The sequence below is a fragment of the Grus americana genome, chromosome 1 (genome assembly GCF_028858705.1).
Source record: "Grus americana isolate bGruAme1 chromosome 1, bGruAme1.mat, whole genome shotgun sequence".
NCBI lineage: Eukaryota > Metazoa > Chordata > Aves > Gruiformes > Gruidae > Grus > Grus americana.
In genome coordinates, this window is record NC_072852.1 from 14,932,217 (window position 1) to 14,952,225 (window position 20,009).

At 44.7% G+C, this 20,009-nt stretch overlaps 1 protein-coding gene across 3 annotated transcripts in view; it reads left to right on the top strand.

Annotated features, from left to right (window-relative positions):
• Window positions 1-20,009, top strand: part of LHFPL3 (LHFPL tetraspan subfamily member 3) — a 254,388-nt gene that overhangs the window by 203,284 nt on the left and 31,095 nt on the right. Inside the window, exon 3 of one of the 3 annotated variants that reach the window (XM_054808561.1) lies at window positions 16,210-16,257. The exons of 1 other annotated variant lie outside the window; for it this stretch is intronic. In XM_054808561.1, the coding sequence (XP_054664536.1) occupies window positions 16,210-16,226 (17 nt within the window). In that variant the 3' untranslated portion in view covers window positions 16,227-16,257. The remainder of the gene's footprint in view (window positions 1-16,209; window positions 16,258-20,009) is intronic. One more of the 3 variants, XM_054808647.1, reaches the window with a different exon arrangement.

Genomic DNA, 20,009 nt, shown 5'->3' on the forward strand with positions numbered 1-20,009 from the left:
CAACCCACAGCAGTATACTTAGGGTGTTTGAGGGCTGGGGATTTGCAGGCACTGATGGCCTGTCCTCAAAGGCTGCTTCCCCATCACCCTGAAATGAGCATCCAGGGTCTCAGCCTTGCCCCTGAGAGGCAGAGCATGACCATCTCCCCTCCAAAAGAAAAAAATAAGTGGTACGCTTAAAAAAAATTAAATATCTACTCCAAAATGAAAATCTGAATCAGGCATTATTTAATGTGAGAACTACTTAATGAAATGCAAAAGCTTTGCATTAGTTAGACTGAAATCTTACTGCCGGTGTAAGTTATTCTGGCAACGAAACACAGGGCAGGAGGGAAGCTACTGGAGGGCCTGGCTGTTGGAAGTGACATTTCCATGGCTGCCATCTCCAGAGCTCATGTCTTCACCAAACTCCACCCCACCATGCATGGGACCGTGCAATAAGGGGGCTGCAGGCACACTGAAACATGTTTGAGCTCCCTTGGGGTAAAATCGTGTCACCTCAGTTCAGAAGAAGGTGCCATATCAGAGGGGAGGCTGGGGCATTGGGTTTGTGACCTGCTCCTGTAGGACCTTGGTTTCTTTGTGCCTCAGGCTTGTCAGCCCAGCTGCACAGTTATGGATGAAATGCGCGTTCCCAAAGCCCACTGCTCTCTCTGGAAAGCCCCTTTCCTTTCCCCCTCACGCTCTCACCAGGTGAGCGAGCTCTGCATTTCATCTTGCAAAAAAGGGGTCGTAACACTGTGGGGGAAAGGAGAAGCCCCTGACCCATGGCGAAGCCCTGGGGAGGTGATGGGGCAGGAGGCATAGGGAAGCAATGGGCTGATGCTAACGGGACCAGGGACCTGCTGGTAACATAGCCAACAGGGAGAACAAAAACTGAATCAAGCTACAACTTGCTGCCTCACAGCGGGAGAAATGGGGTCTCTTAGAAGAAGGCATTTAATTGTTGCTTTGGTATGTGCCAAATGAAGGGTGACCTTCAGCAACCTGACCTAGTGAAAGATGTCCCTGCCCTCAGCAGTGGGGTTGGACTAGAAGATCTTTGAAGGTTCCTTCCAGTCCAAACCCTTATGACTCTAGAGTTCACAGTCCTTTGCTGATGATGGGCTAGGACATTTCTGCACACAAAGAATTACGGTCTTATGGTTTCATCCCACTTGTACTCCATGTCTGGAGAGCCGGGTGAGGGACTGAGCTACTGGCACTGGCGACCCAGACAGACCACCGCGGCCACCGGCTGTCACTGCTCCTGAGGCAGACACTGCAACGTGGCCAGTCACGGGTGTGCGTGGACCCGGCATACCCCAGGCCAGAGCTGCAAGAGTCCTTCCCCCTCCTCCCTCAGTTGAAACCCTTTCACCGCTCCGTAAATGAACTCGCGGTGTTGCAGCGAACAGAAATCACCGGACAGCAGGAACCTCACCAGGGCTCTGCTGCCCGGCTGCTTCCAAATCTAGATTTTATGAAGCCTGATCACTTCAGTGAATAACCTCTTGACCCCGGTGTCCATCTATCACCCAGAGCAATGTGTTTGCCAACAGGAATATCCAGTTGGACAGTCAATCATTTAATAAGCTTTTCTTCCTACACAGATTTTATTGATTTTCTCTTTTAGCGAGAGCAAAAGACTAGATTGTCAGAGCAGGTGTTCTGCAGCTCTTGCATCCTTTCCTCATGTATCCTTTGTTTTATTTCCCTCTGTATGATTTCCATCATCCCTTATTGCCACAGATACGCTTCCTGTCATCCCTGTGCCCCAAAGCATCTCATTTTCTTTTCACTTGTACCTTGATTAATGTCTTCATAAGTTTTGCTTTCCTCTACTTTACTATGGAGTAGTTGCCCTAGAATGCTCTTTTCTGTGAAAAGCATTGTTTTGGGGATTGGTGGGTTTTTTGTTATTGTCATTAATTTCCACTTCTCCGTTTCTCTTTGGCAATTCCAGGTATTTTATCCTGATCTTTATATTGATTTCTTTGTTGTACAAGTTAGCAAGGTTTTGTTTTATTGTTGTTAAATCAGCTGATTTAAATGTTCATCTCTACCAGCCAGAATGCTGTACTTTTAATTGCCTGCAAATGTGGACTTTGGGTCTAATTTGCCCCTTATTTCTGATTGTTTAATTAGAACAATTATAGAAAAGTCAATGGATTATACCATGGCCAAACTGGTAGAGGCTCACAACAAAGATTGCAATTAAGCCTTCCAATGTTCCGTCAAATAACTCATTCTCCATCCTTTTGAAAAAACATAACTGACTCATTAGTTTTGCCATTTGTTACTCCTCTCTACCTCCTTAAAAAAAAATTAATCAGGAAGTATTTCCGTGCTTAACCACACATTAGTGAGTGATATCACTCAAGGAAGAGCTTTTTCCCTTGTAACAGCTACCTGCACTCTTGCATCCCAGGACCAGCTGCAGCAGCTACTTTTCTTGGGAAGTCATGGGAAGAAAATATATGAGGGGTCCTGGAGGAAGGAGTGCGGGCTGGGAAGAGAGCAGGATCTTAAATTTCTTACTATATCATCACGAGACCAGGCAATTGCCTGCTGAGCATCCATAGGTGATCTGCAGCTTGTCAGTGGGGATTATCTTTGGGAACCACTCGTGAGGTGGAGGAAAGTTACTGTCTCCAAGGACTGAATCCTCAAGAGTCACAGACGTGCAGTCTGGGATAACGCAAGGCACTGCAAATTCAACCACAGTCCACATGTCTGTCTTCTCCAAGGGCTGCTGCACCTGTGCACCGTTGCTAGTGCTGTTCAGATTTTTACTCTTGCTTCTGTAGTAAGTGTATGAAGATTTTGGTAATTGCTTTAAATTTGGAGTAAAGGACTCTTCATCCTGAAAAAGTCTAGAAGCGCCAGGATAGGGTGTTAGCATTCCTTGCTTATTTTCAGCCCAGCTCTCCTCTCGCTAAAGAGATGCATTTTGGCAAAGACAAATTTATGAAAGCCTGAAACGGTGTTCCGTGATGCAGTCACCTTCCTGTTGCAAAGCCAAGTGTGGGAGTTAATTTTTGCCAGCATCTTGCCACGAGACTGACAACTTAAAGGAATAAAAAATAGCTACAGTCAGTTTCAAAGAAGGTGGGGATTATTGTTTTGCCGCAGCTGACATCAGACCCACCTTGAGTCTTTTAGCTCTGTTGAGTTCAGTCCTGCCATAGATTGAAAATATTATAGTTATATTAGAAACCATTTGCTAGATGGAAAGGCACAGCCGCAGCACAGTGTGGCTGGTCCGGGCTGTGGGGACTGACGCACAGACAGAGCGTGCACAGCTGAGCTCACCAGCTAAGTGAGGGTGAAGCTCTCTAACAGGCATTTGAAGGATGTTGTTGCTCCGCTGGGGAAAAAAAAATTGTTTATCTCTGTGGAAGATGGGGACATGGAGAGAGAGAATGGGGAGGAAATGTATTTCTGTTAAGAAAAAGCATTGAGTTTGAGACAGAAAACTCTCTCAGAATGATGAGACAGGTTTTTCTCCAGAATAATCCCCTTGGGAAAGACATCGCCCGCTGGAGTCATGTCAGCCTGGCTCAGTGCCCCAAGCTGCGTGCCCTGTGGGGATGGGTGTGAGCCGGCGTGGTCGCCTCTGCAATGACCCGCCGTCCCCTCTGCTCCTAAGGAAGCGTTTCGGTGAGGTCAGATGAGCTGCAAGGCATTTTGGAAACACACCCAGCCAGGCTTTGAGGAGTAAATCCTGGTGCTGGTTCCTGGCATGACTGTCCTCCTGGAAGGGGAGAGAGAAAACAGGGGCCTCTTGTCCCTGCACAGACCCCAGCTGGCATACACACCCCTGCCCCACCTCCAGACGGCTCGTACAGGGTCCCAGAGCTTGAAGCTGGAAGAGACAACCAGATTTTATCACACCTCTTAAAATCTCACACAGTCGTGCTCGTATTGGGATGGACTGAAACATAGCACGTGTACAAGAAAATTATCTCACTCAGAAAAGTATCGTGACATCTGCATCAAGCACTGTGGACTCCTTCCCTTCCCTCAGCAGCTTGTTTCCAACCCTCACTATTAACATGTTTTGCCTAATTTCCTCTTCAGATATATCTGGTTTCAGCTTTCAACCATTTATCCTTTTCCACCACATTAAAGAGCTCTTTTCTCCCAGTGAATATAGTTATTCACTGTAATCAAGACTTTTCAATCTTCTTTTTGATAAGCTAGACAAATAATGCTTTTTAAATTTTTCTCTCCCCATTAGGTGCCTTCTCTAGTCCTTGGCCCACTTTTGCAGTTCTTCTCTGCATCCTTCCCAGTTTTTCAGCATCCTCAGTGGTACATGGATACTAAGACTGCAGATAGCACACGCGTATCAGCCTCAGATCCTGCCTCTGTCTCAGCATCCCTTGTTTACCCATCCAAGGTCTCATTAGCCTTCTCAGCTGTAAGAGGACTTGAGGTTTCATCTTCTTCTTCTTTGGCTTCTAAATCCTTTAGAGGAAAAGTCGCACTTGAGTAGAGCAGCCATTATTTCTTCTTCTGCGGAGTTTAACTGTATTTAGCTGTACTTAAAAACAGCAGATCTGGCTGACAAAGCAACAGGTCTCATATGGCTGCCTTCTCTTCTTCATTTAAACATAACATCAGTTCTTGTGCAAGCTACAGATTTTATCAGCCATGTTCTAATGTAGCATCTGCACTGTTGATGAAGAGTTTTAGGTCTGGGAACAATCTGTATACACCCCTACTAGGAACACCCCTGTTTAATGATGGTGGCTCACTGTCAAATGTTGCTCAGAGAAAGCAGTTCTTCATCTTTGTTTCATATGTGCTTTATTAAGCCTACATAGTGCTAATGTTATACCCTGCACATCAAGTCAACCACCTTAGAAAGTCTTTTTTTAATTGCAAAAGTCCACATTTTTTATAAGCTAACTTGAAATTTGAGGTGGTAGCAAAAAGTTTGTCTATGCTGCGGGCTCCACTATCGCTGTGTTACTTCGGCAGCTGGAGGCAATCTCCACCCTTAATAGCAGAGCCACTGTGCGTGTTTATTTACCCTGGCACCCTACCTACCTCGTTAGCAGCGCAATTAAAGAGCCAGTTCAAGAGAGAAACTCATCCATATCAATCCACTGAGAAAGTTATGACAGTGTTAGAGAGAAACAAATGTAATTTTTTAATGAACATTTTTCTGGGCAAACATAGATTTACTCAACAATAGTTCCCTTACCCATGCAGAGGGAGGACCTACCTGTGGGAGGTTTTTATTCAGGCATGGAAGGGAGATTTGGCAATCTCCAGGGAGCATTCCCTCCTACCTGAAATCCCAGACAGCACACTACAAATCTGAAGACGCACGTGGCCAAAGGAGGCAGCCTTGGCTAGGAATGAGTACCGCAGCCAGGCGCCAAAGCTTGGTGTCCTCCTGGCCCTGCGGAGGTCTCCGGGGGAGCTGTGAGATGTCTCAGCAGACTTTTCATTGTGACAGCCACCCGGGAAAGTTTAATACAGTAGAAGGTAGGATGAACAGTAACTGCCTTCCTGGAATACAGGGGTAGGAAACAGCAGGGGTGCATAGAAATGTTCTCTAGTAAAAGCAGCTCTCCAGCAGCCAGGAAAAGCTGAGCGTTTCCTCTGCATTTTGTGCAGAGCTCAACAGGCTTGTATTTCAAATGCATCCTGGCCTCTACATTTTCTGTCATCTAGCACAGACAATCCTGCACTGTATTGGCTTTCCTGGATCCCAAGCTTAGGAACCCATCTCTCCGCTAACGCTGCAAGCTATCTGCCGATTACATCCTGCTTTGTGAATGCTTGAGGGGCATGAGGTCCCTGAGAGAGGGGTGCTGCAGCACTGTGGCACGACACTATGACCACTTCATGAGTCTAACCCACAGGACACGAACAGCCCCAGAGTGCTCTGCACCGGCACAGCAATGGTGGGATAGGTCTACACTGACATTTAGTTGTCAAGGTCTTTATGACTGATTTTCACAATCAAAATTCAGGAAAAAACCTCCATCCAAATATTATTTATTTAATATTTGAGTATTACTGTGCCAGCCGCAGGAAAGTTGATGAATCTTGTCTCCTCTCAGAGTCAGGAACTCCTTAGGCAATGACATAGGTTCTCAAAAACTGCTGAACTGCTGCACTGAAACTTTAAAGAAAAAAATGCAACCTGAGGCAGAAAGAAGTCACAGAAGATTCCAGTCCAAATTATTAGCGTTGGGGGTATTTATTAGCAACTGCAAACAGGAGAGTGCAAAACACTCGGCAAACAGCACGGCAGGCAGCACGGCACTCGGTACAGCTGCCTCCCCTCTGCAGCGTGGCCGTGGCTGCAATGGGGCTGTGGAGGGGGGGTCCTCCAGCACCCCACTGCTTCCTGCGCTTCCTGGCTGCCAGCCACCGCCTTCTGATGATAAAGCAAATTTTAGGAGTCCCTGTGTTTAAAGCAGTTAAGTTTGCAGCACTAAGTTGCTTTCTGCAAAGAAATAGGTGAAGTCTAGACCTAAGGCATTCACACCGAGCTGGATGCAAGTTTTCTTTGGGTTCCTTTGAAATCTTCCTCCTCTTTCATTGCAGAATTTCTGACTAATAATTGTTCCTTTTTCACCCTTTCCTGCTGGAATAAGGACTTTTCTCCCTTCACATATGTCAACAACACGGCTGCTGTGGGACAGTGAGGAAGAAAGTGGTGCAGGAGGCTGGCGGAGGTTAACCTTTTCAAAAGGATTTTGGGGGGACCCCGTTTGAACTTATTTTCAGAAAGAGAATGTCCCACAAAATCAGTTCCTGTGCTGAGAAGTTCGAGGCACCCAATATCATTAGCTACTTCTGAGACACTTGATCCCAGCATTCAGCGGAAGAGAAGGGCAAGGTGCAGCTCTTCCATCCTGCGTGAGCATCCGCCCACCCCGGGGTGACTCCCTGGCCCCTGTGTCTGTGTTGAAGGACAATCCCGTCGCCCCACAGCCAGGGTTTCTCCTGGGTCGCTGTGGCTGCGGCTGTGCTGTGCTGACTGGTTACCTGCCCAGCTGTGCTGGGGTGACCTTTATTGCCCTGTGCTGTGGAAGCTGTTCCACTTTTTATAAATATCTCAAAATTCACTGCATGGGGGAACTGAAACTAGGGCTTCCTCCCTCTGATGCGAGGAGCAGGAACGGGTGCTTTGAGTTAGACCCTTTGGTCTGCAGCCACTGGCTGTTATGAAGAATGATATTTTCCTTCCCCCTCTGCACACAGGTGGTACTTGGGTTAGTTTCTCTGAACGCCTTTTGTTGCAATTTTGCCTTTGAAATATGCACCTTTTAGAAGTCACTCTAAATTCTGATTATGTCTCTGTTTCTCCTGAGGAGATGAGGGAGCACACTACCTGTGTCCAAATTAGAGCTAGCTGCCCGGGTGCCATACACAAGCCAAGCAGGATGAATAGTGGGAAGAGGAGCACAGCAGTAGTTCGCAGCCGTTGCTGTAGATTTTACTCCTTGTACTGTTACTATATTAAATTGCTATTTGCAGAAAGAGCAGGAATGCCCCTGAAAAAAATGCAGACACAAGGATGCCAGGAGGGAGCAGGAATAGCTGTGACACACCAGCTGGCTGTCAGCTCGTTAGACTCGGCGCTCGTTCCTGTCCGCGCCAGACTGCAATTTCAGGGGAGCTGTAGCTGCTCATTCCTGGGTGGAATTTGGGTCACCACTTTTCTTTGAACATTTTGATGATCACCTACCACATTTGGTAATGATAAGTGCTCAGTGTGGGAGAATTTACAGGCACGATGTTGCTGCAAGTGGAGAAGGAGCTTGGCTGTGACCAAAGAGACGTGGTCCACGTGGTTTCTGGGTCCCCGGCCCTGTGCAGCGAGAGGCTGGTGCTGAGCAGTGCTGGCAATTCCCAGCCTCTGCTGAAGAAAGCAGAAGGAAGCCAGTGGCCCTTCAAAATGTGAAGTGCTGGATGGGCCTCCAAGGGACCCACGCTTGGATGGTGCGGGGAAGGAACTCGCCCTGTGCAGACATGCCCTCCATTGGCCGTGCCATCCAGAGGAGAAGGACCACAAAAGTAATGTCAGCTGGAAGACATCTGTTCTCATGGGGTGGGGACTCTCTTGAAGTTAATTACACTGGCCCTAGTATTACAGTTACACATGGCATTTATCCAATATTCATCTAAATGAGTTTATTCTGGTCCTGCATAACTGATTCCTGATTTATGCTAGTTTGAGATCCCAGTCTGACCCCTTATCTAGTGTGCTGCATACTGATGGTTAGAAAACTTAATTTGTCCTAGAATAGCCTGGTTTTGCAAGAGGACGTTGCACTGAGAGCCTTTTCTTGTATAATAATTTTGCTTTAGAAACTGATTACTCATGATTCCTATCAGATCTGAATTGCAGATATCTGGGGGAGTGTAGCACTGGGATATTTTAGATTTAAATCGCTCAGCTATCTGTTCTACTGCAACTCTCTTCTAAAATAGACTTTATGTTATAAATTACTTTATAGATTTGTAAAGCATGACATAGAAACATTATATACCCTGTAAGAGCTTTAAAATTAATTTGTTCTTGAATGTGTCCATGTATGAATGAATTTGACATAAGCCTTTCAATTTTATGCTTCACTACAGAAAGTGTACAAAGTACAGACTGTAAATCAACCGCCACACTTGCTGAAATGACTACTCAGCTATGAAAAGAGTCTGCCCAGTATTTAAAGAAGATTTAGATACAAAAATAATAACATGTACAAGGGAGCTGACATACAGCCTTGGGACTTTCTAACCTAAAACAGTGAGATCAGTGAAGTAGCATCAATGTGCAGATCCTTCAGGTTGGGACTGGCTCGCAGAGTGGCAAGGAGATTGCAGGGAGGCAGCTGGGATTGTGATATTGTCTTGACCACTGTGTTGGTGGAGCCAACCAGCATCCCTCCTGCGTGCGCAGGTAGAGCTCTCAGGCATGGGCTGTCACAGAAAGTGGTGGTTTCAGTGTGCATGATTGATGTTCAGAGGCTGTGAGCAGTATTTAGCAGCAACATTTTTAGTTCTTTTATTAATTAAAAAATGCAATTTGGGCTTATAACAATTCTTTATGAATTTGGGTCAAATTCAGTGATAGTTTTATCTGATAAATAGTTTGGACCTTGATGGTAGTTTCCCTCTTCACTCCCAGGTGCACTGATGATGGAGCAGGACGTGTGACTCCAGCCCTCCCTTCCCTGCGAGAGAGGGGCTGCCGCTGCCTTCCTCCAGGGCAGCCACTGCTCATCCATCACACTGCCAGGAATTTTGGGGAAATGTGTCTGAAATCTCTTCTTTCAATATGGTTTAATTTGATGTAAATGGCTTCAATGGCCATTGCCACCAAGCTAAAACCCAGTGGTGCTGTGCCTCAACCAAAGGCTGTACCAGGCTGCAGAGTCACTCAAACACATGCGCTTCCCCTCTCGACTGCTGAGCATTTGTACAGTTGTAATGAAAAGTAAAAGCCACACCAGGAGAACTGGAGAACATCTTATTTCAGGTGACCTCTGGCTGGAACTAGGGAACATCTCTAGTAAAAGAAGGGCTTTGGCTCAAATTCCTGCGTGTAGCACAGTCTGGTTTTGATCTCAGTGAACGTCTTTTCCTTTGAGTACCGGGTCAGGGAAGAATAGCTGCCGTACCTGACTCTTCCACTTTGTGATGCCAGGCTTTTTTCCCTTTACTTTTATACCATGTCCCTCAAATTGTGTCATTTACTGTTCTGAAATTAAATTTTTCAGGATTGCATTTTAGAAGGTTGATAGTAATCTTTTTTTTCTGGTTCTGCTGCTGAACCAAAAAAAAAAGAAAATCAATGATTGTTACAGCTGCCGTGGTGAGAACCCTTCACTCACTTTACCGTGAGTGATGCTGGGAGTCTAGGGAAACCTGAAACAAAAGCAGCAACTTAAAAGGGAAAGAAACTAAAAAGGACCTCACCCAACTGTCGTAGAGATACATATTGAAATTCCTGTTGACTGTAGTGATTCAGCAAAGAGATCTTTGTCCTTAATACCACAGGTGAGTTTACTATATAAGACATACACTTCAGAAGCAAAACCAAACCTTTAGATTGAGGAAATAACTTCAAGAACAGATCTTTTAAAAATCATGCATTGGCGATAATAACATAAAGGGATGAAAACTGAAGGTATGATTAAACAGATTAAGTCCAAACTTATTGCTTCTCTGAGAAGACAGTGGAAATAAGCTTCGGTCAGGAAAAGATGTAAGAAGTACAGTTTTTCTTTTCAATAGGGAGTTAAATGCTGTATTCTTATAATAGGCACAATGTGGTGCTTTTATTCCATAGTTTAAAGGATGTTTAATAGCTTAGGTAACGGAGGTTCCAGCACCCCTGCGTTGCATGTCTTAGATACTATCCCTAACATGTTTTGCACACAAAAGAGCTACTTAAATGAAAGTGTTATTACTAATACCCAATTCCTACTAAAAACCCAACAATGCTTTTTATGCAGGCAATTATTATTATTATTATTACTACTAGTTATCCTATATATGACTAATATTACTGCTACTATTAATAGCTGCCTGCATAAAAAATGTTGAGTTTTCAGGTGTTTCTTTTTTCCAAAGTCTATAGGGAAATGTTTTCTCCAAGTGTTTTTATTTCAAAATGTGGCACAGCTACTAAGATGTGGTACACTTCTCAGCTCAGCCTTGCTATTAGGGTGCCCTGGGATCCGGGCAGGTGCTCAGAGGCTCATGCTCCAGTTCCTGCTTTCCTGACAGTGTGCACTGCCTGCTCCGATGCAGAAACCAACTCGATGCTCTCTCTGCTTCTCTTGCCCATCCCTCTCCCAGTCAGCATGGGAGAAGGGGAAAAATCCCTTCTCCTCCTCCCTGCAGGCTCCAACAACGAAGGTAAATCTGGCTCCAGAGTGCAGGTCTCCATCCAGCAAAGCTTTTAAGCATGCGATTAATCCATCCCCATTTAGAAAAGTGCAGACACAGCTACATTTTGCCAAGCGAGACGTGGGAGCGTACGCCAATTTAGGCGCTTTGGTAGGTGCTTTGGTGAGCAAGGATGGGCAGCTGCTATGGGACCGCAGGAGGGCAACAGGGAATGGCAGAGGGGGAGGGCAGCTCTGGTGGCATCAGGGCAGCGAGAGCGAGGAGGGCTGAGAGTCGGACCATAACTCAGAAAAGCCCACTTCTGTTTCACTACCTTTGCTGGCTCCAGTGTCACCTTTTTCCAAGCCAACTGATAATGATGACATCTTTGGTGAAATTACCTGTCTTTGGTGGTAATTTCCGTTATCTCTCTAGAAGTTGCTTGAAGTCCTTGATTCTGCCCTTGGGGACACAGCTGGGATCTCACGGGTGTCTTCCACTGCTTCTTCACACATTCTCCGTCAGGCTCTGCCCCATCAGCTCAGGGACATGGAAGAAGACATGAGTCAGAGTGAAATGTTCAGCTCATGGGCTCAGAGTAACCCTCCAAACACCGTGGGCAGATTTAAGGGCAGCCAGGAGAAAGTAAAGCACAGACCCTCCGCTAGCGGCAGGCTGCACATGTCACAGCCATGTGGTCCAGCATCAACGCCCGCAGGGAAAACGGCAGCTTTCAGGCAAGTTATTTTCAAGAATGAAAACAACTGAGTGGATGGGAAGGAGGGTGAGATTTCTGTTACTGGGAGAACAAATGAACACCATAAATAAAAGACCAGATCGGCTGAAGAGCACAGCCTCTTTCAAGAGGCCCTTGGCACTGCCCGGGGCCGAACCCCAACTCGGCAGAAGAGAGCAGGGCATGAATCCAGATGTTCACGTTGTCCCAAATTACACGCTCAGAGTACTCCCCAACACCCAGGCAGCCTGTCGCCGCGACTGCTACTTACCTTTGGTATGTGGGTTGTTAATTCACTGGCACATTTGAAGCGCCTGATGAAAATGTCTCTGATGATCTCAATTGGGAAGCCCTTCTTCTACAAAAGGCTTCACAGGAAAGTTTCATTTTAGGAGATATACATACCGAAAAAGTGCTAAAGACTGTATTGTTCAAGAAAAACGTATGAATTGCTGTCATCTAAAATAAGCATCTATTGCAGCTTGATGTAAGCAGAAACTTTCTGGATGTTATAAAAATAGCCCCTTGTATTAATCTGACAGGTCTAGCTCCCACGGGGGTGTACAAAGCCTCAGCGCTGGCAAATGCCTTCTGATGATGCCTTGCTGAGTCACTACATCACCAGCTCCTGACAGAAAGTCTTCATCTACATAGTACATGCTTCACTAATTGCTGTGATGTGTAAAATAGGGCATGTGAGGGTGATACAGGTTACAGGGGCTGGACTGTGATGTTTAATTATAAACTACAAAATCTCAGCATCATAAAGTTTCCATTAGTGATCTGACAAGGCTTCTTACATCTCACTGCAAGACGTCTGTGGCTTTAACTCAGCGAGTGCTTTCCTTTTCCCTCAAGAATAGAATTTCATCTTAAGAAACAAATTAAACAAATACTTTTTATACTAAATATGCTTAACCTAAAGCTTTCTCCCTATGATTTCATAAATGCCTTGAGATTATAGAGGCTCAGCTAGCTGAGTAAAGATGAATTGCCTGTGATCCTGGGAATACAGCCATTGCATTAGTTATTCTTCCTTTCCATTGCGTTAGGCTTTTTGTAAATAATCTGCATGTTTAATCAATAGAGACTAATTAAGAAGACAGGGCATGTTTTATTGTTGGATTAAAACCTGTTCATTGCCATAGGCAAGATGTCATCAGTATGTCTAGATGAAAATTACTACTTGCTATATACATCATGGAGAATTTTACTGTAATCATTTAAAAAGCTAAAAGAATATTTTGTCACTGGGTACAAACAGTGATATGCAGATTTACAACTATGTAACCAAATGCATTATTCACCCATGTATATGATATTTTGGAAGAAAGGGATTGTAACAAACTTGATTACTTCTTCCTATACCCCTAAATTCAAGGATTCCAAAAGGCAGAAGATTCCCATTAAACTACCTCCATAGCAAGGCTGCTCAACACAGCTAAATAAAACCAGTCAAGTGTTAACATCAGTTATTGCACGGTAAATATGGACTTTCTTCAGTGATTTTAATAGATTTTTTCCTAAATTCATAGTGGTAACAAAACAGATACCACTGCCCCAAACAGCTGATTTATATGCCAAATAATATGGTGGAGTAGATGCCACTCAGGGCCAGATCTATCAACTTTGCTTGTACAAACATTTAAATCGCATTGATTTAAACAGGATCAATCAAGCCAGCAGGATGCGCTCAGACAACGTCTATGTTAGCAGTAGGAGCAGCGCTGCAGGATGAAACGGCTTGTGCTGGGGGCCCAATGTCCATGCCAGCGGCATGGTGGAGAGAGGATGTTATTCCAGCCAGGCTCCTGCTGGGCCCCACAGCTGCCCATTATCAGCTGGAACAAGCACAGTAAATGGAAAATCCACCTCAGAAATGTTCTCCTGATCCCAGCTGAAACATGGATGTGGGCACATACCCAGATGGCCCCAGGCCTGCCAGTATCTCATGCGCATTGTCATGGTTTACCAAAGAAAAGAGATTGGGGATCAGTCTTCCCAGCGCACCACCAAGTGCTGGGTCATTCCCATGACTGGCTTGTTCAGGAGACAGCCGTCAGCTATATATACTTAACCTGCTTAGAAACCTATATTGTATGTGTATTTTGGGGTATGGACTCAGTAAGGCTCAGTGAAAGGTACATCCCTCGAAGGATGCCAAGGAGGAACTCAAGGAAGGACAAGAGTTTTACCGCTGACCAAAGGAAAAGATTGTTTATTAACCAGTCAAGGTCCAGAAATGATTCCTACTATGGCTACATGATACTTATGTACATATGGAGGGGATACAGTCCTTGACCTAACTAAGAGGGTGGCAGGAGAGTCTCCTGCGGAGAGGAGATGTTGTCCAGGGCAATAAGCCTGTGCAGATCCCCCAGGAGCCTTGAGTAGTGAGATTGACTCTACTGATGTATGTTTTACACTAACTGGGTGATAACTAAGCCTTCATCTCCATGGGGATGGTGAGCCTAAACCAAGACCCATGGGACAGGCAATAAGCACCCGAGATCCCCTGGGTCTTCTCCACGGCATCCCAAGGGTGGGACTGCATGTCCCACGTCCCTTGGCAGCTGCACATCCAATGTGTCGGGGGGGGGGGGGGGGGCGGGGTGCAGAAGAAGCAGTGACATCCTTGGGTGATCCTGGGGAAAGCTCACGTGTCTGGGGAAAGGCAGAGCGTAAGGAGCATGGGAGCCTTCATCAGTGCTCCAATAGGTGTCTCGGTTTTCCTAGGATATTTCCCAAGTGTACCCAGCTGGTGTCACGCTGCTGAACTGTGACAACTGCCACCTAATCTGCACGAAACAGCATCGGTTCCACTTAACCAGGATGTGCCGGAGGGAGGCAGGGAGCCAAGCACAATTACGTCGCTACAGATTCCCGATTGTTAGCCCTCACAACGCAGAAGGATCAAAATAAAATAGGGAAAAAAGTAAAATGATGTCAATATCACTTGTTTAATAAGCTGGTTTACCTCATTTTTTTTCCAGCATTATAAATGAGACAGCTGGTTTGCTTTGTATCTCAGTACTCAACCAGTGTGCGTATCCTTCTGCACCTCTGTCTGTTCCATGTTTCGTTGCTGGAATAATGGCAGGAGACAAGCCAATGGAGGCACGGCATTACCAGTATACAAACAGTCACAGCTTCCAAGACAGACAGAAATCTAGTGAATTCTCTTTAAAAAATATATATATATACACACAGAGACTTTTTCTTTTTTTTTTTTTTTCTTAGTGCCTACTGTGAATCTTTAGAAAAGTTAATATATTATTTTACCAGGGACATGGCAATCATTCAATCAATGTGTTTAGATATTTCCCGCTACTGTGCCTAATTTATCTGTTGTATTTTACAGTTCTTCTGCATTAGACCGAGCTAGAAAATACAACTCTGATATTATTTTGGCTATTTGTGATTTATATGTCAAATCCACTTTAAAGTTCTTAAATTCTTTTCAAAGCAGTTTTCAAGCTATAGTGGAACCATCAGTCTGTGTTCTTAGTTAAGAAATGGTTGCTTTGAGATAGTATCTCAAATTCTATCTATTTTAGCAACTCCTTTGAGGCTCCTCTCAAATAGCAGAAGTTTAGACCAATTGATTACTCTGCCACTCCCTCAGGAGACACTCTTGTTCCTTCCATGCTTGTTATGGATTTTTAGCTGTTCAACAGTAAAATATATAGATGTGTGAGTACCCATTTTTTCTTGATACAAATCCTTCAGCTTGTAGGTTACTTTAGTGTCTGTCCTCATCAGACACGAAAGGTTTATGGACTTACGCAAAGTACTGTAAATTCACAATAAATTATAGGAGTAGGTGATTGAAGAAACAGTCCTTTGAGGTCCAAAGTATCTTTAGGTTCCCCTGGGCTTTCTCAGGGCATCGTGGGTGCAAGATCTCACTGGAGCAGGCTTCTGTGGGTCCATAATTAAAAGCACAATGCATGGCTGCCTTTAAAATCTAAGCCATTAGGAGAGTTTGTGTATATAAGGATTTTGTAGGCTGGGGTCTTTCAAATGGTACCGATGATTTTGGAAGTATAATCAGAAATGATGAGCAATGTATCAACAAGATCTAGATGTAGTATTTTTATTTTATGACTGTAATTTGTCATCTAGAAGAAAGACTTCTGTAGATCTGTATGTACTGAGATGATAACTGATGCAGTTTTATCTTTGATCTAATTCATTATTCTGATATGTGGTTCTTTGGTTTTTAATTTTGCATTTTAATTCAAATATTTCTGAAGTGGCCAGATTAAAGTAGTGTTTAAAATTGACCACTGATCAAAGATGTTACTGGGAGTTTTGATTCTGTCATGACAGCAAAAAAATGCAGTAAGACAGAAAAATTCTTTGCTTTTTTATGTGTTTATTTATGTTCTGTCACTAGTTCTCCTCTCTTAATCCTAGTTTTTTCATCTACCTCCTTAGTAACCCATTGAATCGCCCACCTGACTTTCAGAAAGTTCCCTGTCTGGATAAATGGCGACAGAAGCCTGAACCATTCACACTCTCCACACTACAGCCAATAATGAGATTGTTTACAAATTATATTACTATGTGCAAGATCTCATTTGATTATACCTTAACTATTCTGTTTTTCCCTCCCTACCTCACAGATGATGGAAATGCTTAAAACAAGTTAAGGTAGTATGACACAGACTAATGTAAGTGTGAGCATGGCATCCAGGGGACAAGCTGTGAAATGTTTGCGCGCTTCTGCCAAAATACGTTGCATGGCTTTCTGCTGTTGTCTCGTGTTTCTGATGTTAGGCAGCATGTTCAGCAACATGTAAGCGTTTCATTTGGTATTTATATTCCCAGCTTTGGTTTTTTTATAGTCTTAATAATCCGCCTTTTTCAGTAGCTTGTGGCAGCTGCTAGTGGCAAATCTGCAAGCTGTGTATGTTATTCTTAAGTAACGTTCAGAAATACCTACAAGGATCAGGGCTTCATTGGATGTGGCTGTTTAGAAATCCGCTGTAGAAATGTTGAAGTGTGCAACTCAAATGGGTCAGAAACAGTATCAACACTTCTTCTGTGCTTGCCAGTGGAAGGCAGCAGCTCCCCATTTGCCTTTTCTAGAAGTCAAGCCTGGTACTAGTGCAGCTGGCTGCTGCATACAGCTCTGCTACCCACATCTGTGCCTTTGCAACGGGAATGCTTCGCGACGACTCTTCTGTTGTCAAACTCCTACTTCGCGTGACAGATAACACATTGGAATTAAAAATGTTATGTTTCCCCAGTACTCTGTTAAAAAAAGACTGCTATGGGCAAATATGATGTTCTCCTGTGTTTATATACTTCTTTTAATCTTAGTGTATGTAATGCTTATGAAGGTGAGACCAGTCGCAGCATCTTGAAACATACTTACCCACACAGGTCTGCTGCTCCTGCCTGGTACTGAGAGGCAGAACTCAGTTATTCCCTGCCTGGGTTTCTGTTCACCTGGGATTGCCGCTCGTATTTTAAGTGCACCATGGTTTTTTGCCATGAGGATGGTCAAATATTGACCAGGTTGCCCAGCAAGGTTGTATCATCTCCATCCTTGGAGATACTAAGAACTTGGGTGGACATGACCTTGAGCAACCTGCTCTAGTTGGACCTGCTTTGAGCAGCAAATTGGAATACATGACCTCCAGAAATCCCTTCCTACCTCAGGAATAGAGTGAAGCCACCAAAATAACTTTCACTATGCTGTAAGCTATCATTTGAAACCAGATCACTGGAGATCAGTGCACTGGTCACTGTTCCACTTTTCTGGATAATAAAATGGAGATTATCAAATGCTGGTTATTAATCTCAGTATACCCAGTTCAGCCACTTGCAACTGAGCTACACATGTAGGTATTTGTTGTATTTTCTTATCATGCAACAAAAATATCACTTCACTCCATTGCACCCAATATGCGTAAAACACGTGGCGTTACAACGTGTTGTGTGAGAACAGGATGACTTATCAGAAAAGTATCTACTTTTGAATTATTGGAGCTATGCCAGCTGACGCTGACAGCTGTCTATGTGATGTTTTTATAGCTCTTCTCAAGTTTCCCATGTAAGATCCCTACCTCTGTTCCTAAGACATTAATGATTAGACTGTCAGAGCTGAGAAAATCCACCTGACGAGCAAGGTCACCTTTGCTATTCTCAGTCACAAAGGAAAACATCAGGCTAACAAGGCTAAGGAAGTTCTAATTAAGTCAATGGTGAACTCAAAGCTAGGGGAAAATAGGGCTGGCAAAATAAGTCTCTACAGAGGTAAGATTATTTTTTTGAAATCATTGCAAAAGAAGCCTGGCAGCTGTATTTTCAAATATGGTTAGTGCTGGGGATGGGTTGCAGAAAAGAAAGAGACTCAGTAATGGGTTTGCGATTTCCCTGCCTCCTTCCCCTTGGTGAGTTCCCGCCAGCAGTCAGAGCCTCTGAGACTCAATCAAGGCCCCAAGGCCTCTGTTCCCACCTGCCGAAAAGCCACCATGCTCCTTCTTCAGCTCGGCCCCTTCGCTCCCCAAGAAACGTGCCTCCTCGGGGAACCTGGAACTAAGATACACGCAGAGCTGGGCCACCCCACAAGCTCCCACCTCCTCCCCTCACTGGCAGGAGACCCACCTTCCCCATCCTGCACAGCAAAACAAAACGATGGCCAACATCTACCCACAGTTGTTGTGCGTGGTATATGGATGTCCCACAGGCCATTTTTGATAGGAGCCGACTCACAGATCTGTCTGTAGCACCACTTATGGATCCTGAATTTGTCTTTGAGTCTTGCTGCACTGTGCCACTGTGACAAGAAATAGTCCATCCTCCCAAAGCACCCAATTAAGCATTTTTGCTCCCGTTTTCTTCCCCTAAACTACTCTTAGTCCAAAGTTCAGATTCCCTGAATTGGGCTAACTTCCCTGGTTGCCACCTCCCTCCTCTCAACCCTCTGACCCCCATTACAGGATTGCTGCAACCAGCCGTCTCTCAGACACCCACATCTGGCAGAGAACCTCTGAGCCATGCAACGTTTCAGCCTATTCATTTGTGTAACCTGGCTGTTTCACACTGATCTCCTTACTCAGCCAGCTCCGGTTTCTGTGTCAGCCCAGTGCCACTGGAAGAAGCCCGGTTTCCCCACTGATTTCCCTTGCATGGCAGGGATGTCTCCAACTCAGTTCTCTTATTTTTAAGTGTGAGAGAGCAGTCCATAAATGAGAGTGAGTATTTTTGGGTTTCAGTGCCCATATGTGGATAATAGCACATGCAACTATGTTTTAAATTCCAGAAAGGAATATTCAAATCAGATAGGATGAACAAAAATCCCACAGCCTTTTCAGCAGTGGGGAGAATGAAGCAGAGGAAACAGTTCCCTAAGCGTACTGTGAGCTTCCAGTGTTGGAGAGCTTTAAGGACAAATTATTCAAACACATCAGAAGTGACACCGGTGCAGTTAGCCTACCTTGGGACAAGGAGTGGTCTGCATGACATTCTGAAGTTTTTTTGTGTGATTCTGTTATTTTAAATGTTGTTAGCCTCAGCCACAATATTTGATTACAGTTCTAAATTGCGCACACACACAAGTGGCCGACACCAGGACACAAATTCACCGGTAAGAAAGGACAGACCTGAAGAACCACTGCCGACTGTTGAATGTCACCATCTCCCTCTTGCACACATATACATGAGGGTGTAAGTCCACTGCACACTGCTTCTGCCTGTTAGCATAAGAACAGACCAATATTATGTACTCAGCCACCTCCAGCAGTGTCCACAGAGCCAGCCATTGTGGGACACTAGATCATGCTCTCATGTGTTCCTCTGCAAACCCTTTTGTCTTGGCTGGCTGCTTCTTCAAGCCTCAGAGCATCCATCCTTCACCAAATCCTGCAACATAGTTACCTTCTCCAGTTACATCATTCTGAGCAAATGATGGGAATAGTTTTTCTAATGACCTACAGTGCAGTTTTATCCCTCACATGAAGGTTAAATCCTCAGAAAATTATTTACAGACTGCCATCATTGATCAAAGTAGTCTCCTACAATTTCATTCAGCCTTCAGCCACACACATCTATGATTGTGTCAGACTAGAAGACTGGTTTCCAACATCTCTCCCAGGTGGCTTCTCTCTGCAGTCTTTCAGTAACAGGAATACATGCCTTGGGATTTACCATGACACCCTCTGTGCTTCCCAGGCACGGACATAGCTTCTCACGGTGATGTTAGGTGGCCATGAATCTGTCAACACTGCTAGTGCCTGCTGCTTCATCTGCCCAACAGCAGCATTAACAAAAGCCAGTGTTCTCTGAAATGATCACTTGTCTGGCTCACTTGCCTACTGATTGGTTTCCTCTGTGTTTAGATATCCTCTGCACCACGAAGCTACGCATGCCCTCATCAGGACATTTCTTGTCTCATGCCCTAATCCATGGCAGTCCT